General features: G+C 67.1%; 2 protein-coding genes across 7 annotated transcripts; both read right to left on the reverse strand.

Annotated features, from left to right (window-relative positions):
• Positions 1–15: 15 nt before the first annotated feature.
• Positions 16–9,765, reverse strand: TRABD (TraB domain containing). Of its 6 annotated transcripts, none has more exons than XM_086711931.1 (10): positions 9,643–9,765; positions 4,418–4,486; positions 3,933–4,011; positions 3,337–3,503; positions 2,874–3,014; positions 2,311–2,421; positions 2,078–2,217; positions 1,664–1,836; positions 1,467–1,578; positions 16–1,334 (listed from the first exon to the last, which is right to left on the reverse strand). In XM_086711931.1, exons 2-10 carry the CDS (start codon positions 4,448–4,450, stop codon positions 1,157–1,159), a joined length of 1,134 nt encoding a protein of 377 aa, XP_086568057.1. In that variant the 5' UTR covers positions 4,451–4,486; positions 9,643–9,765; the 3' UTR covers positions 16–1,156. The 6 variants fall into 6 exon arrangements, with proteins under 6 accessions (XP_086568057.1, XP_086568062.1, XP_086568060.1 ...); XM_086711936.1 differs by lacking the exon at positions 9,643–9,765 and adding an exon at positions 6,022–6,043; XM_086711934.1 differs by lacking the exon at positions 9,643–9,765 and adding an exon at positions 5,591–6,015.
• A 4,080-nt stretch (positions 9,766–13,845) lies between these two features.
• PANX2 (pannexin 2) lies at positions 13,846–21,392 on the reverse strand. The gene is made up of 3 exons (XM_086711929.1): positions 21,138–21,392; positions 15,669–17,126; positions 13,846–15,137 (listed from the first exon to the last, which is right to left on the reverse strand). Exons 1-3 carry the CDS (start codon positions 21,361–21,363, stop codon positions 14,794–14,796), a joined length of 2,028 nt encoding a protein of 675 aa, XP_086568055.1. The 5' UTR covers positions 21,364–21,392; the 3' UTR covers positions 13,846–14,793.
• Between the last annotated feature and the right edge of the window lie 1,080 nt (positions 21,393–22,472).

The following is a 22,472-nucleotide window of genomic DNA, read 5'->3' on the forward strand; positions in this document are numbered from 1 at the left end:
TCACAAAACAGGAGCTTCCAAAATTAGACTTTATTTCCATTTCTCAGGAATGAGTACACGTATGACAGGAAAACACGGTGCGGCCCCGTTCACGGCCGTGGGCTTCACCTGGTTTTGTCAGACACCGAGTCAACACAAACACAATCGAGCGTGGCCCCGGGGCCCGGGTGGGCTGCACAGAGGCCGTGTCACAGACACATGACCCGCGGAGCGTGGCCGCAGGGAGGCGCCCGGGGTGGGAGCCCCGCGTGGGCTCGGCCCAACCTCGGGTCTCCGTCTGTCCCGCCCCACAGCGGACACGCGCCCGCTGTCCACTGAGGTTGGGGCCGAGGAAGGCTCCCGTCCGAGGGCTGCAGCCCCAGAAGCCCCCCAGCCAGAGGCGGGCCTGGCACCCCCCCTGCGGAGGCTGACCTTTCTCCCACGGGCTCACCCTCTCGGGATCGAGGTCCCCCCACACACACGTTCTCTTTGTCCCAACCAGGTTTAAGGCTAGTATTTTCTGACATTTGCTTCAGTTTTTCTCTTAAGTTAAAATTACCTGAGTAAAAAAAACTTCAGACATTTTTAAAAAACAAAACCACACACCGTCTGCAGGCAGAGCTGGTGTGCGCCCGCCACGACCGAGCGTGGCCAAGCTGCCCAGGCGGGAGGGACGCTCCCAGGAGCCACGACAGAGCCGCGTGGGGTGACCTGGCCCTTCCCAAACATGCCGGCCAGGAACCCGGTGGCCCAGAACCCACTGGGACCCGCTCCCGGGCCAGGGCTGCTGCTGCCAGCGCGTGAGAAGGCACAGTGAGGTAGGGGATGGCTGGCCATGCCCACCACGCCCCTTCACCTGGGGGCCGGGGATGGGGGTGGGGCAGTGTGCACCTTTGGCCCCTCCCCCACCAGCGCGTCCTGATGCCCATGAACCCCAAGAGCGGTCCCTGCAGGGCCGGGGATGAGGGTGGGGAGGGGGCTGCTGGGAAGCCCGAGCTCAGAGCAGTTAAATATTTCTTTATTTGGGCGGGTTGGGGGAGGAGAGGCGTGGCCGGGCCCGGACCCCCACAGGGGGTGGCACCCAGCCGCTCCTCGTTGGGGGGGGGGGGGGGGGGGGGGGGGGCCAGCCCCAGCGCCCCTCAGCGGTGACACGGGAGCAGCCACGTGTTGGTCCTTCCTATTTGCGCGGCCGGGCCGCGGACGCCCTCTGCAGACAGTACTGAGCGACAGGCAGTGACAGGACCAGGCTGGTGGCGCGGCGCCCCATCCAGTAAAGGCCGTAGCCCAGCAGGCCCAAGAAGGCGGCCTTCACGGCCAGCCGGGACACTCTGCCGGAGATGGACGGCGGGGGGACGCTGGGGAAGGGAGGGCGGGCTGGGCCTGGCTGGGGGGGGCGCACGCTGCCCCCCAGCCCCCAGCCCAGCCTGGCCGCGACCCCGCCGGGCTCTGTGCTCAGGGACTGCAGGGCGCACGTGGGCGGCACTCACGTCATGATCTCCTGGATGTTGAGGTCGGTGGTCCAGTTCTTCTCGATGCCCGGCACGTGGCCCATGCCCACGACACCCACCACCACCGAGGGGACACACTTCCTGGGCTCAGCTGTGGGGAAAGGGAAGCATCAGCCCCCGCCCGGCGGGCACGGCGACCTGGGGAGCCCCCGCCCGGGGCCGGCCGTCGCCGTCACCGTCGGAGGAGCGGGGCAGCTCCAGGCGCCGGGCGGCCTGCCGCAGCATGTAGGTCAGGTAGACGTCGCGCTCGGAGACGATGGTGCGGTGCAGGTCGGGGAACGCGCCGACCATCTCGGCCATCATCCGCTCCAGCAGGTCCTTCTGCTTACAGCGCTCCACGTCGTCCTTGCTGGGGGCAGAGGGCACGCTGCCAGCCTCGCGGGCACGGGGCGGCCGGCCGGAGGCCGGTGCTGTTGACCCAGGGCAGGGACCTCGGTACCCTCTTTGTTTGGGATCACGGCGGAAGGAAGGGGCGGGAAGGCCCTGTTTGAGGAGGCTCAGCCCGAGAACAAGGGGGAATGCGCCACGCGGCGGGGGGCTGGGCCCCGCTTCCTGGGTGGGGCTGCCTGCCGGAGGCCGAGGGGCCCTACCTGATGGGGTCTGACAGGAAGCACAGGCCCCAGGCCAGCTTGACTTTCTGCCAGAAGGACAGTGCGGCGATGGCCCTCTTGAAGGTGACGGGGATGGGCCGGTCGCCCAGGTGGAACTTGCAGAAAGGCACCTTGCTGGCCTGGGGAAGGGGCTGGGTGTTGGTTGGGGAAGCCTGAGCCCCGGGGCGGCTCCCGTGCCCTGAGCCCCCTTCCCGGCCGGACCCCCGGCCCACCTCCTTGAAGGCCTCCCTGAACTCGCCGCCAGGGGCCATGCCCAGCTGCTCGGTGATGTGGGCCGACACCTTCAGCAGCAGCATCTGCATGAGTCCAGACATGACCCCGTTCTGCAGGGGAGGGGACCGAGGGTCAACGGCCGCGTGGGCACAGAGCACAGGCCTAGCCTACGTCGTGGGGCTGGGCAAGGGCCTTGGGCAGGCGGCCACAGCCACGGCGGATGCTGAGGCCCCACTTCCCTCCAGCTGCCCCCGCCCAGGCCTCAACTCCCCCGCCCGTGTCCCTGAAGGGCACACGTCAGCGTGAGGGAGCGGCACTTGGAGCCGGCAGGCAGGCTGGAGCGCACTCCGCGGCCACCCCCCCCACCCCCCCCCCCCCCCCCCGTGCCCCAGGACCTGCTCGGCGAACCCCGGGGTCCCCGTCTGGCCCTCGCCTCGGGGCCGAAGCACCACCCGCCTGTCCTCCCTCGTCCGAAACCCAGTAAAGGGGAGCCCCTCTCCTGCCACCGGCCAGGGTGGGCGGGGCACCGCCCTGCTGACCGGAAGGCCGCCCGGCGCCGCACCTGCCTCACGGCCTGCTGCAGCTTCTCCAGGCTGATCTCCTTGGCCTCCTGGAGCAGCGTGCTCTCGTCCATCTTGAGCATGGACACGCGGTACTGGCACAGCTCCACCACCACCACGTCAGGCTGCACCTCCCGGATGGTCTGCAACGGACGTGCCGGCTGAGCCCCGGGGCCCTGCTCCCGCGGCCCGCCCCGGCCCTGCAGGCGGAGGCCGCCCTGGAACCGACCGGGAGGCCCGGCCCCAGGGGCCGCCTCGGCTGCTGTGGCCACAACTCGTTTCTGGAAGCAACCGAGAAGCTACAAGAAGTTCGCCGATCGCTAAACAGAAAAGTGCCCAGGCTGTGAGGCTTCCCCGGCATCAGAAACCTCCCTTCTGAGGGGCGCGGGCGTCGCGGAGGAGGAAGTGGGGGCTCACGGGAAGGGGCCGCTCGGCCCAAGGCCAGCCCAGTGTGGCGGGCCTCACCTTCACGACGTCCCTCTTGCTGTCATCGCTGAAGTGGGCTGTGCCCACCACGTACACCCTGCTCCCGTCCTCGGCCACCAGCTCGGTCACGGTGCGCGGCAGGCTGGGCCGTTCCCGCCGCCTCCTCAGCTTCATCTCCAGGAGCAGGGACAGAGCGTCGGCGTCGGCTGCAAGGACGGCAGGCCAGCTGGGGTGCCGTGCGCACCGGGGCCCACCTTCCTGAGCAGCTCTCTCCACGGGGCTCCCCCGGCCTCGATGGGCCGCCACCCACACTCAGCACTGCTCACTACGGCGCACGCGACCGGCACGGTGCCGTCGGAGCAGACCTTCCCCGTGAAAAGGGGCCTGGGCCGTGGCGAGGTCTGCAAGCTCCACGATGAGAGTCACCCAGGCATCGAGGGAGCCAGGACGGGGATGGCCGTGACCATGCGGGGCCGAGGTCCCCAGGGCAGCTCTGAAGCACTTAGCCTCCCACCCAACAACCTGGGGCTGGCTGGGGCCCCCATTCACCACAAACTCAGCCTAAGCCCCGCCTGGCCAGGAGCTGCCCACCCCCACCGGCCCCCCAGCACTGAATGGTGTCGGGGAGCACGCACACAGGTTCTGGGGTTCTCCGGAAAGCACCCTGGGCACCACCTCGGAAGACCCCACTGGGACAACGGGCTCCGTGTCAGCCTGCAGAGGGAACAGGAGTGTCTGAGTCAGGGCACCACCCTCCCTGGGGGCTGCGGGACACTTGGCACCCACCTGTCCCCAGCGGGCCCATCAAGAACTCAGGGGCTGCTGCTCCATGAACTCCGTGTGCTCCCCGGGATGAAATCTCTGTGATCATTTCCTTGGATACGGCCCACCCCCAGGGCTCCCCGCCCCCGGGTCCCCCTGGCTGACCCAGAACCCACCCCCCACCCTCCAAAAGCCACGTAATGCTCTTCTATGCATAGAAGCAGCCACGGTGACCCCAGGCGACCACACTGAGGGGGAACCCACACTCTGCTGAGCAGCTGGCCAGACCCCGAGCCCGAGGTCGTTCAGGAAGCAGCCGCCCCCTACCCCCCGCCCAGCATCCAGCCCAGGCTCTGACCTCCTGAGGTGACCGCTCCTCCTCCCCCTCCATGGCTGGGAGGCAGCTCCTGGCACTGATGAGGGATACCTGAGGAAATACAGGAAGCACGTTTTCACCTGCACACGGGGCTCAGGGCACCACGGGGCTCAGTCTGATCTGAAAGATCCGTGGGTGGCATCACCGCCTCTGCCCTTCCAGATTGACACCTGTCAGTCACCAGCGACGGCCGGCCGGGGTCCAGGGTCCCTGTGGCCGGCACAGCAGGTGTGAGAGTCTGGCTGTGAGCGGCATACAAACCCTGCAACACGGGGCTAAGAACAGAGCGGAGAGGCCTGGCTTTGCCCCCGCCAGTGAACTGGGGGTCCTCTGCCGAGCAGACCTGTCACCCCCATCTCCCGTTTACCCCACAGAGAGCAAGGCATTGGAGCTCAGGGACCAGCCCTGAGGGGCAGTCAGGCAGACCGGGACCTTCCCTTTCCGGCTCTGGAACAAAACACACTGCGCCAAACTCCCGCAGGTGAGAAAACCCAGCAGAAGACGTGAGTCTGAGTATGAAGTAGGTGCTGAAGGCCTTCAGCGGAGTCATCCAGGCGTCTCTGGAACTCAGACTCAGCGCGACGGCCGCTGCCCCGTCGGGAGCCACAGTGTGAGTGTCAGCATGGCGGAAGCGGGAAGGAGCGAGGCTCTCCGGCCGCCCCCTCAGAAGGAGCCAGGAGCTTGGGGGGGGGGGACAGTCATGTGGGCACAGCAGGCGCACTTCCTGGAAAGGGCTTTGTCACCAGGACAAAGGACAGCGGACCATCCGGACCTCTGGGGCCAAGGGGAGTGAGGGGCCCGAGGCCCGTACCGGGACGTGTGGTTCTGGTTGCCAGGCGCGAGACAGCAGCATCGCCAACGCGGGCTTCACCCGTGCTTCCCCGAGACGCCGCGGAAACTCAAGCCAGGGTCTGCTGCTGCCTCCGGGGCCACCTCTGAGCGCAGCTCGAAACGACCAGGTCCCCCGAGGAGTCTGACCAGGGACCTCGTGCAGACTGTGGGATTAGGGAACCACCCCGACCTGTCTGAAGTTGGGCCGCGGTACCGTGGCTGGGTTCTCAAGCCCACCCAGCCCGTGAGTGTCACATGTGCCTCTGGGCAGTGCTGGGGGAACGGGGTGCGGCTGCCCCAGGGCGCCACAGACCCTCGCCTCACCCGTTTTCCTGTGGCTGCACACTTCTCTCAAACTTTCACAAGAAGGAAGGGCAAATGATAAGGCCAGTGTGACGCCGGGCCAGGTTCCTGTCCCTCAGGCCTGTGGTCACGCAGCAGCAGGCAGCAGACAGGTTCACCCAGGCCATGACCACCAGTGGCTCACCGCGCACCCCCCCGTGCAGGCAGCCTTCCCTGTGCAGGCAGCCTGGGGCAGGGCAGGGCTCCCTCCCAGTTTAACCAACACTCACATGCCCCGGGGCTGACCAAGGGTGGGAGGGGGCGGCCCCTCTAGAGGATGGCCCAGTTTCTGGAAGAGGAACTGGCTTAGGGCTAGAGGACACAGTTGGGCCCCCGGCCTCTCCGGGCCAGCAGAAAGGGGTGGCTGCGGAGGGGAGGAGGGCCTGGCCTCCTAAGCACCCCTCCCCCAGTACCTCCTGTCCAGGATCCCCAAAGCCCCTTCTTCCTGCTTCACAGAAGGAAAGCGCTCCACCATGCAAGGTGCCAACTGAAACGCAAACAGGAAGCGGAGCCTGGAGCTGGAGGGGTGGGGCTGAGCGGTCACTGGAGCTCCTGCCACCCCGCCCCCCCAACCCCCAGGCCCCAGAGCCGGCCCAGTAGGGCAGCCGGGGCGATGGCCCTTTGTCAGGCTCCATGCAAAAAAGCAAACAGTTCTCCCAAGCAGCACACGGCTGCCAAGGTACTAGAAAAACTTTTTAAGAAAACATCCTGTGCCCTGGCAGGAAGGCTCCCGTAAGAACACGCAAGCGGGAGGTCACCACGGAGGTCACTGTGGCGCCTCAGCCCTCCCTCCCACGGTGTGGTGGCTACGGGTCTAGGGTGCAGGTCCAGGGCGCATCCTCCCTCCCTCCCCCTCCCTCTGGCCAGACGACCCTCTGTGCCCACAGGGGACACTCTGTGCGGGCCAGGGGCACCTTTCTGGGGAGGCCCTTCCAGGTCCTGCATCCTACAGGCCGGGGGTGGCAGACAAGCCTTGAGTCGGCAATGGCTCGGCCCCCCACTGTGGCGCAGCACCCGGGTCCCCTCCTGCAGCTGCTCCCCAGAGGTGGGCGCCTGGCCTAGTCAGGCAGGAAGGCCACCGAGGCTCCTTCAACACCAAGAGTCTGAGATTCTGAGAAGCCTCTTTGTCTGAGGCTGTTGCCTCCACACACCTTCCGATACCCTGGTTTCCCTCCGCTGCGGGGGCGGGGTCCCCTGGCAATACCCTTGTAGGATGTCATTTCAATGGCTTAACCGCCCCCCACCCCCATATGCAGTTTCAAATATTTACAGCTGAGGTCTGAGCCTCTCCCAGCTGCCAGGAGGGCAGCAAAGTGCCTCCCGCAGACCTCTGGGCTCAGCCTCCACCCCCTGCACCCGCAGGTAGCTGCTGTGGGGCGTCCACGTGCCTCCTGGTTTCCCGCCACACACTGTCCGGATCTACAGGTCCTAACAGCTCCCTCCACCACCGCATGCTGCGGGGACCAGGCGACCCCTGGCTGACACCCTCCAGGGGAGATACCCATGCCCCCTCCCGAATCCACGCTCCAGCACGTGGCCCTGCTACCTGGCCGGGCCCCAGCCACCGATGCTGGGAGCCTGTGACCCTGGCACGAAGCAGGAAGAGCCTCCTCATCCCCCTCCAACCGGCTGTCGCTGCCAAGCAGGACCGTCCATGGAGACGACCTGTGGCCAGATGCCAGCGACCAGGCTGCAGGGGATGGCACGCTGGGCCAGACCTCAGACCAGCAAGGCCAGTGACGTGGTGCGGCGAGGCCCCGGGCAGGACCCTTCAGCCCGCGAGGACTCAGCTCCTGCCTCTAGGACCGAGGTGCTCAGAGCAGTCACCCAGCCGTCCCATCTGTCTGCACACACTAGGCCCTCTCCTGGCTGCGAGACAGGTACCACACTCAGTCTTCACTTCAGCCCGTGACCTCCAGACCTCTGCGCACTTACTCCTGTCGGGGCAGGAAAAGAGCCAGCAATCTGGTTCAGAAGACACTGAAACGTGAGTTTTCCCCAACTGTCTCCTTCTCTGGAAAGGGCCACACCACTATCTGGCTCTAGAAATTATAGTCCTGCACACACAGGACAGCAGCACAATCACCCGCACGCTTCCAGGAAGTCAGACTCCAAAGCAGCGGGAATCCCCAACAGCTTTGGGACCCGTCTTGTCCAGGACTCCAGCGAAGGGCCTGCTCAAAGGACAGGAAAGCCCCGCCTCCGTCAGGGTCCCACCCGCGCTGTGAGCCCTGAGACACAAATCAGAGTAGCGGGTTAAGCGGTTCTGCTATTGGACGAAGTGTCGGAAATTGTCCTGCCGGGTGTGCATTTCAGGATGGAAGCTGAGAACGTCGGACAGGTCAGTGTGAGCGACACAGGTTCCTGCCTGCCCGGCCCAGGCAGCCGACCTTCTCCTGGGTCCCACCTCTATGCACTGAATTGTGTCCCCCAGAGTTCAGTATTGAAGCCCTAATCCCCATGATGACAGTGTTTGCAGGTGGGACTTCTGGGAGGTGACTAAGGTTACACGAAGTCATGAGGGTGGGGCCCCATGATGGTACTAGGGCTCTTATGAGAAGAGACACCAGGCCGCTGGCCATGTGAGCACACAGGGAGAGGAAAGCCGTCTGCAAGCCAGGACGACAAAGCCCTCAGCAGCAACCAGGTTGGCCGGCACCTTGATCTTAGACTCCCAGCCTCCAGAGCTGTGAGAAAACAGTCTGCTATTTAAGCCTCGTCTCTGCGGTTCTGTTACGGCTGCAGAGCAGACTGAGACACCATCACCGCCCCCTCCACGCTCTAAAAACTGAGAAGCCACAAACTGCCCCTCGGATCCCAGCCCGCTTCTCAGTGTGGCCAGGGCTGACTGGCACCAAACGGAGTTCCCAGAAAAGCCCGCATCTCCGAACCAACCCACTGGGCTTGCTCAGGAAGCCAAAAGTCCCAGACCAGACAGACCAGCGGGCTGCAGACACAAATGACCGAGTGGGAGACAGCGGGACGTGGCCAAAGCCCTGAACTTCCCAACGCCCCCACTTCTTAAGCCTGGGCCCCCCTGGCAATGGCGCCCCCCCCCCCCCCCCCCCGGGTCTGGCAGCACCTGCTTTATGGAAGTGTGGCAAAGTCTGGGATTGGGGTAGAGGCCACAGGCCAACTTGCATTTGGGCTGGAGGCCTGAATGGCTCCTTGTCCACCACCCCTGGCTGGCCCTGCTGGAGCCTGCACCCCGCCCAGCCTTGGGCCCCCGCCCTGATCGCCACTGCAGGGCACTGTGTAGGGAGCACCACCAGCCTGCAAGACTGCCCAGTGGTCCTAGGGTCAAGGCTCCCTTCCAGTCACACTGCAAGGGGGTGAGCAGGAGAGCAAAGGGGACAAGAGACCTAGGGAGAGGGGAGCCTGCCCAAGAAAGCAGTGAGCCTGGCGGCCTGCCCATCTTCCTCTCCAGGGAACCCCAAAGCCAGTAAGTAGGCTTCCACCTAGAAACCACCCATTCTCCTAACGAGGCTGTCCTGATCTCCAAAGGTGGCAAGGACTTCCGAGCAGACTTCCTGGCTGTTTTTGAGATGCCGAAGCCAAGGCAGCCTTGCCTGTGCTGGGACAGTTTTACGGAGACTCTCCTACGCGGTACTTCGTGGCACATAAGTTACAGCTCAGTAAAGCCGCTTCACGGAAACAGAGCGCAGACTGCTGCAGGCCTGCGGAGTTCGGCCGCGCCGTCCACCCCGCCATATGGCAGCCCCGCTCGCTCAGCCTGACGGGCAGAGGCCACCGGCACTCGGGAAGAGCCCAGGGTCTCCACCCGCAGAGGTGCGGCCCCCGCTTCTCGCCCGCGGCCCCCGCGCCGGGGGCCCCACCCGAGCCCGCAAGCCTGCTCCGCCCGCCCCCTGTCCCCGAGAGCCCCGGCCGCCGGCCCGGCCCCGCGCGCACTCCTCACGGGCCAGGGCTGACCCTTCCGACCCCAGGCCCCACGCTGGGGGCTGACTGGACCGGGCCCAGAGCGAGGGGGCCCCCGCCCCCGGCCCGTCAGCCGGGACCCTCGCCGCGCAGCGTACCGAGGCGGGGCGGCGCTCCTCAGCCGGCCTCCATGCGGCTCGTCGCCCCACCGGACGGGGCGGACCGGGGCCGGGACCGGGGGCGGGGCGGCCGGACGGCCCGGGGACGGGGGCGGGCGGCGCTCGGCATGCCGGGAAGCGCAGTTCCACGCGCCGCCCGTCCGCTCCGTCGGCGCGCCCGGTTCGCGCCGGTGGACTACACTTCCCAGGGGTCCGCGCGCAGCCACCCGCGGACTACACTTCCCAGGGGGCTGCGCGCGAGCGCCGGCGGACTACACTTCCCAGGGGGCCGCGCGCGAGAAGTCCCGCCCCACCCTGCCCCGCCCCCGGCGCCTCCGGTTCCAGGAGGAAGGAGGTGACGGTGGAGACATGAGTTCGAGTCCCCGGGCTTGTGTCCGAGCACTCTTAAATTCTCTGACTGCAGCTCCCAGTCTGGAAAAGGGATGATGTTTCCACGGGTAATGTCCACGGAGAGGCTTGCAGCCCCTGGTGAGATGCGAGGAGCAGAAAACTCTGGTTGTGGAGCACGCCCGCGTGACTCATCCTGGGTTGGGGGGTGCCGAGACTCCCGCCCGCAGGCGACCGGGCCATCCCTCGACTTAGTGGGTTGGGTCCCCTGGGAGGGTGGGACCGACCAGGCTGAGACCTGGACCCCAAACCCCGGAGGTCTGTACGGGGAGGGGGAGGGTCTCAGGACAGGCGGACCCTGGTGCGTCCGGAGCTCCCGTCCCACTGCCAGCGGAGGGGCTCCAACCGCCAAGTCTCCGGCCCCTCGTCGTCCCCATGTGACCAAGTGGGCTGTGGGGCGTGGGAGGGGGACTCTCAATGCCCACGACCACCCGCAGTGGGGCGTCTTGAGCCGGCCCTCCCTCTTCTCCGCATGCGGAGCGCTCCCGACCCCTGACCCCTGACCCCCATTGCTGGGCGCTGGAGCTGCGGGCGAGCGGGAGGCTGTGGGGGCCCCGGGGGCTGCTGCCCTCGCCGGGGCCCTCCGCCTCCGTCCTTGCAGCAGGGCTCTGGGGCTGGGTACCCTGCAGGCGGTGGATGTGGAGATGGCTTGCCTGTTCCCCCATCCTGGATACGTGGACCCCCATCCTGTCCCCTCCCCTCTCCCCACCCCCCCCCCCCCCCCCCCCCCCAGCCAGCTCCACTGAGCTTGTGCCCACATCCTAGACATCCTAGACCTGACTCAGGGGCCCTCACATTCTGGCCCTGCCCTGGGGCCAGGACTCCAGTCTCCACAGAAAGCTGGTGAATAGCAGGGAGGGATGCCCTTTAGAAAAGGAAGAGGGAGACATGTCTGCACTTTGGGGTCCTGGGACAGGCTGTTCTCTGGGGCCACTGGCTGGAGTGGGGGCCTCAGTAGTGCCTGCCTGGAGCAGGCTGTCCCGCCCCCAGCCTGGAGCCGCAGGTTCCCCTCAGGTTCCAGGAAGAGAGGCGGTGGCCACAGTCCCAGGCTTCTGAGCGGCTCTGGCACTGGTGGCTTGTAGGGGTCACAAGCTCCCCCATTCTTTGGCGGGGGTTTCTCCTGGGGTTCAGCTGATGTGGGAGGCAATCCCCTGGCCACTCCTGGTGTGCGGCTGGGGCGCTGGCCGGCAGGCTGGGCTGTTTGCCGGCTGAGCTCTGTATACGAGAGACTGCATGTGGGGCCTCCGGGCTGACACTTCTCTCCTGCAGCTTCTTGGTCCCCAAAGGACCAAGCTGGCCTCCGGGTGGCCTCTGTCCTAAAGGAGGACACTCTGGCCCGTGCGCCTCTGGTGTGCGCTCGTGTCCAGCTATCGTTCTCCCCTGGGGGCCGGTCGTGTCTGTCCTCCCGACCACGTCGGCCATCTTCACATAGGAGAGCAGCAGGGTTTTGCCAGGCAGTATGCTGAGGGGTGGGGGCACTTCCCCAGGGTCTGGAGTGAGTCTGGTTGAGATACCCCCGTGGTGCTGGCGTGGCCCGTCTGGGGCGCGTGGGATGGAGCGCGAGGTCTTTCCTGAGCCGTCTCCTCTGAGCCGGGGACGGTTGCCCACACCTGCCACAGTGCCCTGGCCAGAGGGAAGGAGAGAGGAGATGGGGCTTCAGATGAACACTGGAGCCTGTGGGGCGCCCCCCTGCCCTCACCGGGTTGGGTGGCATCCCTCAGCACCTGCGCTAAGAGGTGTGCTTCTGTGGGATGATTACGGGGGCTCTCCTCTTCCCCAACAAACCAGGGCAGGGGCTCAGTCACACTCCAAGGACAGACCTCTGGATGAGACTGGGTCTGAAGTGTCCTGCTCGGCCTTGGCCCAGGGGACGGGTGGCCGGCAGCCTGGCAGAGCCATCTCACCCAAGACATGGAGGTGGCTCCGTGGGACCGGGGGAGGACTCTCCAGCAGGGGTGCCCCTAGCCCTGCCTGGATCTGCGTGTGCGCGGATGTCCCTCACCCAGCGGTACCTGTGTTCGCTGGCGGGAGGAAGGGTGCGTGAGGCAGACTCGCCGCGCCTCTGCGGGGCCCTGGGGCCGCGTCCACTCTGAGTCCACTCTGAGCAGAGCCACGGGGCAGGATGAGCCAAGCGGGGCCCGGCTGAGCTCTGCACGTGGACGGGCGGCGGTGGGGAGGTGAGCGTGGCCTTGGAGGGTTGGGGACTCCAGCTCCACTCACGAAACGGCAGGGAGGCTGTGGCCAAAGCAGCTGCCTGAGGCCAGCACGACTTGAGTGCCCCAGGTGGACACAGCCACCCCGCCCAGGGTCACGGGGCCGGTTGATGGCGGGGGGGCCAAGGGGGGCGCTGCCGAGGGGCCAGGGGCCGGTCCCACCCTGTAGGACCGGCTGGGCTGCTCAGGTCCTACGGGGACACAGGGTCTCTTCCCTGGACACATGGAAACAGTGAGTGCCAACCCAAGGGGCGGTGGGCTTCACGGCCTGGGATGCCCGGCCGGGAGGAGTGTCGTGGCTCAGGTGAGGGGGGTGCTCTCTGGGGACAGGGTGTATTAATGATGCCTTTTCGTTGCCTCGTGTTCTGACACCGGGCTGTGCCGACTCCTCCCCGGGCTGGCTAATTCCTAGAGACAACAAACTCCCGTGTGCAAACCGGCCAATCCAGAGTCGGCCCAGCACCCCCTCTGTGGGACTCCCACACTCTCTGTCACCTGCCCCCACCACCCAGGGCGGGTGCCCGACAACTAGGGGAACCCCGGGGCCCGCGGACGTGACTCACACGAGCCAGTTCTAAGCCTGCACCTGCCTCAGCCACAGGAAAGTCTCCCTCTCGTGTTCCCGCTCTGCCTCCCGACCGCCTGGTGCTTCCCCCTGTGGCCCCCAGCCTGGGCACGCTGTGCCCCCTCCCCTTGGGACCTGTGAGTGATGAGCTGTCTTTCCGATGGCAGTTGTCCCCTGATCTGCTGGCCTCCCCAGACCAGAGTGATGGTGAAACTTGCGTTCGAAGTCAATGGAGGGATGCAGTCCTTTGCTTGTGTCTCTGAATGATCACCCAGCCCTGGGGAAGGTCAGGCTCCCCCCACGGACAGGCCTGCCGAGGGGATCCCAGGGGGCCGGGCCAGTCAGGTCTCTGTGGCACAGCAAGTGGGCCCACTTGATCTCTGCCAAGCCTGACCGTGTGAGGCCGGCACCCGCCTGCCCTAGCGCCCACAGTTTGCTGGTCTGGCTTCCCCAGCTCGCTGCCTCCAAGGAGCCCCTGTTCAGATTCTCGGGGTCATCAGCCATGGACTGGAGGGCGTGTGGCTGCAAGGTGGACCCATGGGACTGCCCTCAGCCCCAGCTGAGTCCTGGGCCCAGTGTTGAAGGTGCCCTGTCCTGGGTCCCTGTAATATCATGAGCACCCCCAGACCACATCGAGGGTGCCTCTTCCGGGAAGTGTTCTCGGCTCTCCCTGCTCCCCTGAGTGTACCCAACAGGCCCCTGCCCCCCAAGCATCCGATGGAGGGGGCAGCTTCCTGGGGGCTCACGCCTTTGTCTTTGCTGCGTCTGCGAGCCCCGATGGGGCAGGGCTCACCTGAGTCACCCCATGGCGCAGAGGGCGGGCATGTTAAGAGGCCACAACCTGTCAACGACAAGTGATAAACGCTTGACTGTGGGTGCGGTAGAGCCCCCAAGGTGATCTGGAGGGCAGCGGGGCACCTCCCACGGCCTCCCGTGACCGTGGTGAGCAGAACCGCCCTGACGCAGGAAGCTCAGAGCACAGGCCTCCTGCAGACGGACCACACGGGACTCGGGCGGTATCAGAATAATATTTATTGATATGCTCGGTGCTACCTTGTTAATACTGTCACGTTGTCACCGTGGCTGAGGTAATAGGGACAGACCCTCCGAGCGCCAGCCCTGGGTGCCCACGGGAAGCAGCGTGGGCCCTCGGGTGGGGGGCTGGTGGCCTGGGTGGGGGGACGTGGTTATTGCGTTGGACTCCTTCCCTTGCACGCTGGCGTCCACACCGTCTCAGCCCCGTGCCCAGTCACACACCCGTGCGTTCGCGCTGGCGCCCGCCCGCTCGTGCCCACTCACGCACACATCCACTTGCACGCTGGCGCCCTGGCCCTCTCGCTCACGCGCCCACGCACACGCCGTCCTGTGTCCTGATAATACGTACACTCGGTAGTTACAGTAATCATAGTAAAATAAAGTACGGGTATGTCGGGGTACGAGGAGAAAGTGCATATGTTGATCTGATGGAGGGTGGGCCCCGGCACCTCCCGCCCCGGGGCTCCTGGTCCCTGCAGCGGGGAAACCTGAGCATGGCCCCTCGGGCACGGCTAGGCCTGGCGGTGTGCTCACCCCCAGCCTCCTTCCAGGCTCAGGACTAGAGGCGTCCTGCCACAGCCTGGCCCCTCAGGGCCGGCATCCCGGACCCAAGACAAAATGGACTAAAAAAATACACTCTTCAATCTCACAGCTGAGCGCCTGCTGCGGGGGGAGGGGGAAGGCGGCTCCAGGCCTTGCCGGCTGGGGGCTCCGCTGGGGTCGAGGCCAGCCCCTGGCCCGGCCGGCACCCCGGCGGTGCTGCCTCGGGGGCCGGGTGGGCAAGGTGCCGGGCCCCGTGGCATGCGGACAGGAGGCCAGGAGGTGCGGGCGGTTGGGGGGCAAAGCAGAGGGGCCACACCCACTCGGGGCTGCGGTCAGCGGCACTGCCGGGCCATGCGCTGCTCTGTGGCGGCCGGGCAGCCCTGCCCCTCAGAACTCCACAGTGCTCACTACTGTCCTGGGCTCGTCAAAGGTGGCGATGAGCATCTGCTGGGGCGGGGGGATGGCGATGAGGCTGCCCACGTCCGGGGGAGCCCGGGGGCCCCCGTCCTCCTCTTCCCGGGCTTCGTACAGCGTGCTGATGTGCAGCAGCGGGTGCGTGGCGTTGCGGCTCAGCATAGCCAGGGGGTCGGGCTTGCCCAGGCTGGCTGGCGACAGAGGGGCTGTGGCGGGGGCTGCGGGGGGCGAGCAGACATGAAACGGGCCCCCGGGAGGAAGCGTGGCACGGGCTGGCTCTGCGGGGTACAGGATTTCCTTCTCGGGGAGCGGAGCGTCTGCCAACAGCCAGGAACACAGGCACGTCACACCCTCGGGCCACCCCTCTCTCCACCAGGGCAGACCCACCGCGGCAGGCAGGCTGGCCGTGGGAGGGCGGGCTGTGGCTTAAGGCCCCCCCCACCCCCACCCCGAGTGCCCCGCGAGGGCTTGATTCTCTCTCTTTCAGCCTCCTTAGCCAGGCGGGGCCAGGCCGACCCCCTCTGCGCCACCACCTCCCACTCAGCCTGTTTGGGCTCAATCTCCCGCGGCCTCGGGAGCGGCAGTGCCCATTTCCAGACCCTTCTCTGGAGCCGGAGTGACCCTACTGTCCTATCCCCCTGGGGCTCTCCTATCTGCTTCACGGGGGCCCGGCAGGGCCCGCCTGCAATGTCCCCTCAGGTTGGAGGCTGCCCCGCCTCCCCCTCCCCCCCAGCCGCCCACCAGCTTCGCGCACCCAGCCGGCTCCTCAGCGCCTTTCACGCGGTTCCGGGAGGACGGCGCGCGGGGGGGGCTGCCTTCCCCGGGGCCCGGGGTGCCCAGCTGCCTACCTTTGGTGGGGGCTGCGGCCAAGCCGAGCGCGCACTCCTCCGCCTGGGACAGGAAACCCCCTTCCTGGCTCCGGGAGGCGGGCAGGGCGGCGGCGGGCACGGCCTCGGGCTTGGCCTTCTTGGTGCCCAGGATGTAGGGGTGCACGTCCAGGGAAAAGTGGCGCGCATGCTTCTTGTCGGGGGCGGGCCCCGCGTCGCCCCCGCCGCCCTTGTAGTGGTGCGCGGCGCGCGCCCCCGCGTCCAGCAGCGGCGCGATGAGCGTGTCGGTGGCCGTCTTGCGGCGCACGGGCTTGGGCTTCTCGGCCTTGCTGTTCTCCACGCGCATGATGGCCAGCGGCTCCTTGAAGGGCTGGGGCAGCGGGTTGCTGGTGGGGATCCACTTCATCTTCTTGCGCGGTCGCTTGACCACGGGCGGCTCGGCGGAGCCCTCCGGCTCGGCGGGGTTGGCGCTGGGGTCGACGGTCTGCACGCCCGCGTCGCGCACGGTGGGCGTGGCGTCGTGGTTGGACTGGGCCAGCGCGGCCAGCAGCTGCCGCACCACGTTGTCGTACATGAGGTCGCTCTCGTTGGTGATGAAGTCCAGCCGGTTGAGCGACTTGATGTGGTCGCGGTTCTCGTTGCAGAACATGGCCAGGATGTTGATGTCGCAGAACTGCGAGCGGCGCCACTGCCGGCGCGTCTTGATGCCCACCTTGTGCAGCTTGTCGAAGATGAAGTTGCTCTTGCGGAAGATGAAGAGGTGGATGAGGTTGACGAGGATGATGAGGTTCATGGCGCACAGCAGCACGATGTCCACGCCCGCCACGATGCGCTGCAGCTGCACGGACGGCAGCTTGCAGCTGACGCGCACGGCGGCCGCCCCCGCCGCCGCGCCCCCTGCCGGCCCGTCCGGGGACGCGCCCAGCGCGCACGTGAACTCGTTCTGCTTCTGCGTGGCGTAGTAGGTGCACAGGTAGGAGATGGGCGCCACGCTGAGCAGCAGGATCAGCAGGTGCCGCGCCAGGTACAGCTTGGCCAGGAAGTTGCTGCGGCCGCGGCGCTCCAGGTACTTCTCGAACAGGTTCTGCTCCGGGCTCTTCTCCTTCTCGGCGTTCTCGATGATCTCGCGCCTCTCGCGCTCCGTGATGCCGGGCCCCTTGGACTGGATCTGCTTCTCGATCTTGGGGGCGCGGCCCTCGGCGGCGCGGTGGTAGCAGTTGTCGATCTCCTGCAGCAGGAAGTTGAGCTCCGAGGTGAGGCGGGTGGAGGCCAGGAACTCCCAGCCCAGCGCGGGGACGTACATGATGGCCGCGAAGGCCAGCAGCGAGTAGGGCAGCAGCTTGTGCTCAAACAGCGACGGCCACAGGCTGGCGTCCACGCCGGGCAGCGCGTCCCGCAGCTCCGTCCAGCAGTAGCCGCGAGCGTACAGCGCCTGGTCGCGAGTGAAGTTGTGCGGCGTGTAGCAGTAAATGGGCTCCTCTGGGGGCAGACAGGAGACTCGGGCTGGGGCCTGCTGTTCCCCACACAGAAAGGCTCCGGGGCCCAGGAGATGCTCCATCCCTTACGACCAGCCCGGGGCACGGAGGTCTCACCCAGGTTCCCCCCCACCCACCCCCCAGCAGTTGGCTGTGGCACAGGGTGGGGGGGGGGTGGGTACAGCCCTGCCAGCCCCAGCCCCCACCCGCGACTGACCTGCACTTCAAACCTCAGGTCCCTCTCCATATCCAAAGAGTCTCTGTGTGCACCGGGGGAAACCCAATCCCAGAGGGCAGCAGGACAGGCCCCTCGGCCCAGGGCCCTTTTCCGGCGGCAGAGTTAGACCCCTGGCCCTGCACTGCCCGCGGCTTCGTCTTTAAGAGGGCAGATGGCCGGGGCAGGTCCCACCTGGCCAAGGGCACTTATAGATGTGGGCCCTGCCTGCCGTGCAGGGGTGAGGGGTGCCCGTCCAAGACCCATTGTCCCGGAGAACGGCAGACCTGGGAATCCCAGACGCTAGGTGGGCAAGGGCAGGGACCTGGAACCTGACATGAAGCCTCACCAGCAGGACCGCAGTGTCTGCCACCAGGAACAGTGGATGCCGCCCGAACTGCGGGAAAAGTGGCCGTCCCTGGGCTTTGTTTTCCCTCCCCGGTGATGACGGGCACAAAAACCACAGCAAAAGAATGCGTCTGGTGCTGCAGGGGGCCCCCACCTGGCAGGCTCGGTGCCGTCTGCAGCACTGGCTCCCCAGGCTCATGGCCACTGAAGGACCCGGCCACTCTGCCGTCGGGCCAGCTGGACCCCTCTCACCATGCAGAGCGGGTCAGCGGCCTTCCTCCAGTGCTGCCGAGATCCCACCCCCAGACCTGGCTCGTGGCCCCCACATCCTCCCAGGGAGACTTGGCCCCTGACATGTGTGGCACCCCTCCCCCGAGACCATTCAGCGCCCCCCCCACCCCCCCGGGACCTCAGGCTCACCAGTCCTGGGAGGGGCAAAGCGCTTGCCTTCTTTTCTTTTGGAAAAGGGCACACACTCTGGGGACACCTGCACGCCTCCAGGCTAGAGTGGCACGCCCAGGTCACGTGGGGCCACTTCAAGAAAAAGCAGTTGTCGGTTCCCCTGCGCGGACCCCGTATAACGTCTGAGGACCCCGGCTTCCCTTGAGGCTGTCTGCCCATCTGGCCCCTCTGTCCACTGCTCAGGGGTCGGTGCCGGTTTTGGCGGGGGGGGGGGGGGGGCTGCTCGCAGCAACCCTGGCCGGGAGCCATGCGGTCTTCCTGCTGCCCGCTGCCCCCCACTCTGGGGATGTGCCAGGTTCTAGGCCAGGAGGCCAGCGCCACCGCATCAGCGCCTCACCACGCTGGGTGGTGCCACAGTGTTTACTGTCGTGTCCCCGATAGGCAAACCCTGCTCCAGGGGGACCCTCACGCGGTGAGGACCCAGGCACCGGGCATCCACCCTGGGCAGGGTCGGCGGGGGAGTGTTGGAGGCCCGTGCCCCCAGCCAGCTCCCAGCAGGCGGGTCATGGATCCTTCTGGCTGCCACAGGGCACATGCTGGACCCTTGCCCCTGGGCCGACACCTTCACAGATGGATGCCGATATGGTGCTGGGGGGACGGGGTCCCCAAGTGTGCTCCTGTCCGGGGTGGGGGCTGGGCAGAGGGGCCTCCAGAACCTCTGACCTCATGTCTCTCTTGCAGTCCTGCCCCAGCCCGTCCCCATGTGTCGTCGCAGGGTCTCTCCTGGAAGTTCACCCTGTGGACATGTGGTTCCTGCCTGCAGGGCGCTGTTTCCTGCGCCCCACTGTCCTTGGGCCTGGGGATGGGGAGGGGACGTGGGTGCTTCTAAGCTCTGTGTGAAGCACCAGGAGATGGGTCACTTCAGACTACAACAAAGCCACCGTCCTGCCTCGAACCTTAGTCCAGGCGAGGGGAGCGACCGCTGGAGCAACGCATCTCAGCGACGCAAGAGAGAACACTTGATCAGCTGGTGCCAGCCCTGCTTTGTTCCGTGATCTGGGACACACTATCCTGGGGCAGCCCTGGACCCCCAAGGCCAGGCGTGTTCCACGGGGCATGCCAGGTCACAGGGGGCCAGGCTCACAAGGCCTGCCTTGTCCATGCTCAGGGGCCCAGGTGGACGCATGCATGTCAGTGTGCAAATGTAGGTCAATGTGGAGGGGCAGGCCGGCACAGGAAGGCTCAGGGCGCCCCCCCGGACCAGGGAGGAAGGATGAACTTGGGAAACGCCAACAGCCCAAGCCTGGCTGGATGCAGAGGGGCACTGAGGCTCCACACGGGGTGAGCTGGACTCACAGAACCTCAGAATGGAGGAGACAGGAGAGTCACCTGAGGATGACAGTCCTGAGCCTGCCCCACTGTGCACATCTGTAGGGGACAGAATCGTGTCCCCCGAAAAGATGTTCCAAGTCCCGACCTCTGGTACCTGTGAATCTGACCTTGTTTGGAAATAGGGTCTTTGCAGATGTGATCGAGATCAGATCACACTGGAGTAGGGTGGCCCCAACCCAATGACTGGAGTCCTCGTAAAAAAGAGGAATTTGGACCCAGACACCCAGGGAGGAGGTGCCCTTGTGAAAATGGAAGCAGAGACTGGGTGAGGAAGCCGCAGAAACTGGAGAGACAGGAGGGACCCTCCCCGGAGCCTCTGGGAGCCAGGCCCCGCCCACACCTGGATTTTGCACCTGTGGTCCCCAGACTGTGACAGCTGTTCTGTTGTTTTGAATCACCAAGTTTGTGCATATTTGATCCAGTAGCGTTAGAAACGGAACACATCCACATGTGCCCTGAGTGACACTTGTGGGTCACACCTGTGTCTGAGCGCGTGGAGCCTCCCGTCCCCGAGGGAATGTCCTGTCCTGGGCGTGTCTGAGTGTCTGGGCACGTACTCCACTCAGGTCTGAAGTTCCCAGGTCATGAGGACCCCTAAAAAGCGAGCCCTTTGAGGCAGAACCAATGCAGAGTGCAAGAAGGTCTGCCAATGTCACTCAGGGGACAGGGTCACATGTCCCTCCTGGAGGGGTGCACAGGAGCCCCCACCCCCTCTGCCTTGGGCCGGCACCTCTGGCCCTCGAGCATGGCCAGTGGAATGCTGAGGGGCCCCCCTGGACCCATCGCCAGCCAGATCTGGGTGGGGGGGCGCCACTCCCTGCCTCCAGCCAGCCAGCAGCCTCCGCCTGGCCGACCGGCTCCTTAGGGAGGGCCGGGGCACTGCCCACCACTCTCCTCCTCCTCACCGCCCCCCCGGCTCCGTGCCTCCTCCCACTCCTCAACCCACCTCAACCAGGGTCTTCCTGGTGCCCCCCTGACAGCCACTTGCGGCCTCGACATCTCGGACTCCCCCTGAGCTGGTTCCCGTCTCTGCCCCTGTCGAGCCCCGTCTTCCACCTGCACCGGCCTCACAGGCTCCCCGCCTCCGGCGTGGCCAGGAGGGTCCACTGCCCGCCAGCAGGGTGCTCGGCCCAGCCTCCCGGACCTCCTCCGCGGCGTCCCTTCGCGGGCTCGCGGCGCCCGGACCAAGGCCTCTCCCCGCCGCCGGCCGGAACCCGCCCGCTTCTCCGGGACCCTCGCGGCGAGCCCGACCCCCCGCACTCCGCCTGCCGCGCGGGCGCTCTGCCGGCCTTTGGCATCAGCTGTCCTTCTCTCCACTCCTCCTCCGCTCAGAGCCTGCCCACTCCCCCTCCCGGGCTCGCCTGCCAGACCCCGAGCCTCATTTACGCCTGAGACCACCGGGTCCCGGACGGGTCCACCCGCTGCTGGCGGGGCGCGCGCGGAGAGTGGGAACAATGCATCCGAGGCGGGGGGGGGGGGTCTCGCAGGCAGCCCCGGGCGCCTGGCGACACAGGGGCGACGATGCGGGGAGGAGGGGGGCGGCCTTCGGGGGCGCGCTGGGAGGCCCCTCACCCCCACCCCCAGCCCCAGCCCGGGCCCGAGCTGGTGGCCGGCGGCGGGCCGCCGGGGCGGGGACTCGGGGCGCGCCCCCAGCCTCACCTGCGAAGTTCTTGGTGAAGACCAGGGTGACCAGCAGGATGGGGACCAGCACGGTGCCGATGGTGACCACGCGGTCGAAGGGCAGCTCCAGCTTGAGCTGCAGCAGCAGCGCGGCGAGCGCGCCCGCCTTGTCGTCCTGCGCGCCCGGCAGGATCAGCTCGCGCAGCTTCTCCCCGGCCAGCAGCGCGGTCGCCATGTCCGCCGACTGCTGCAGGAGGTGGTGCATGGGGGGCGGGGGCGCGGCCCGGGGGCGCGGGCGGGGCGGCGGGGCGGGGGGCGCGGGGCGGCGGGGCGGGGGGCGCGGCGGGGGCGGGCGCCGGGCCGGCGCGGCGGTGGGGGGCGCTCGGCCGCCCCCGCGGGCAGGGGTCCGGCCGCCCGCGCCCCCGCCGCCCCCGCCTCGGCTGCAGCCCCGGCCGGGCCTGGCGCGTCCCTCCGGCGGGGGCGGCGGCCGCTGTCCCTGGCTGGGGCCGGGGCCCCGCTCCCACCGCGGGGAGGGGGCTGTTTACCTGCGGCGACTCGCGGCGTGGCTCCGCCCCCCCCGCCCCCCCGCCCCCCCTTCCCCCCGCCACGCAGCTGCGGCGCGGGCGATGACTTTGCAAAAAAGATTTAAATTAAATAAAATGAATTAACGCCGGCTCGCCCCTCCTCCTCTTGCTCGGGGTTGGGGGGGGGGTGGGGGCCTCGCCCGGCTCGTGGCCGCGGGAGCCGCCCCGGCGAGGAGGGGGTGTCGTCGTCCCGCCTCCGGCCGCCTCCGCCAACTCCCTGCCCGGGGCCTGGACGCGCGCGCGGGGGCCTGGGCACCCCTCCCCGGTCTGGGGCCGCGGCCCGCGGACACTGCGGGGCGTCTTTCCCGCCCGCCCTGCATCACCTCCCGCGGCCCCGCTTCCTACCCTGCCCTGCACCTCCTCCCTGTCACCCGCCCCAGCCACTTGTCCCTTTGCCTCATTCGACAGACACGCTGGGGGCCGGCCTGTGCCAGCTCCCGGTGGAGGCTCTGGGGTGCTGGCACCCCTTCCTGATCTTCGTCCCCGCCCCCCCCCCCGGCGGGCGTCCTCCCGAACAACTGCGCGCACACTTCGGCGGGGTCTGCCCCGCTGCCTGCAAGACCCGCGGCGGTTCGTCAGTGTTTCCTTGGATTCTTTCATGGCCGGCCCCCTTCCCACTATTTTGGGACACACATGTGCTGCCTTTGTGAGATACTTCTGGTCGCAGCTTTAACTTGCTTCTGCAGTTCCTGTGTCCTGGGCACCAATGTTCATAGGTCCCGGACCACTGCGGTGAGCCAGTCAGCCCACAGCCCCGCGTGGGGGCTGACAGAGGGGGCGCCCGGCAACA

The sequence above is a fragment of the Puma concolor genome, chromosome B4, assembly GCF_028749965.1.
Source record: "Puma concolor isolate L17-30 chromosome B4, mPumCon1.1.hap2, whole genome shotgun sequence".
Classification (NCBI taxonomy): Eukaryota; Metazoa; Chordata; class Mammalia; order Carnivora; family Felidae; genus Puma; species Puma concolor.

Coding starts and splice junctions, on each gene's coding strand:
- TRABD (XM_086711930.1), bottom strand. CDS start 5,288: ATGCTGCTGTCTCGCGCCTGGCAACCAGAACCACACGTCCCG. Junction 1,837..2,077: donor TTCCTGTCAGACCCCATCAG/GTAGGGCCCCTC, acceptor CTCTGCCCCCAG/CAAGGACGACGTGGAGCGCT. Junction 1,335..1,466: donor AACATCCAGGAGATCATGAC/GTGAGTGCCGCC, acceptor TCCCTTCCCCAG/CGTCCCCCCGCCGTCCATCT.
- PANX2 (XM_086711929.1), bottom strand. CDS start 21,363: ATGCACCACCTCCTGCAGCAGTCGGCGGACATGGCGACCGCGCTGCTG. Junction 17,127..21,137: donor CTTCACCAAGAACTTCGCAG/GTGAGGCTGGGG, acceptor GTCTGCCCCCAG/AGGAGCCCATTTACTGCTAC. Junction 15,138..15,668: donor GGCCGCAGCCCCCACCAAAG/GTAGGCAGCTGG, acceptor GGCTGTTGGCAG/ACGCTCCGCTCCCCGAGAAG.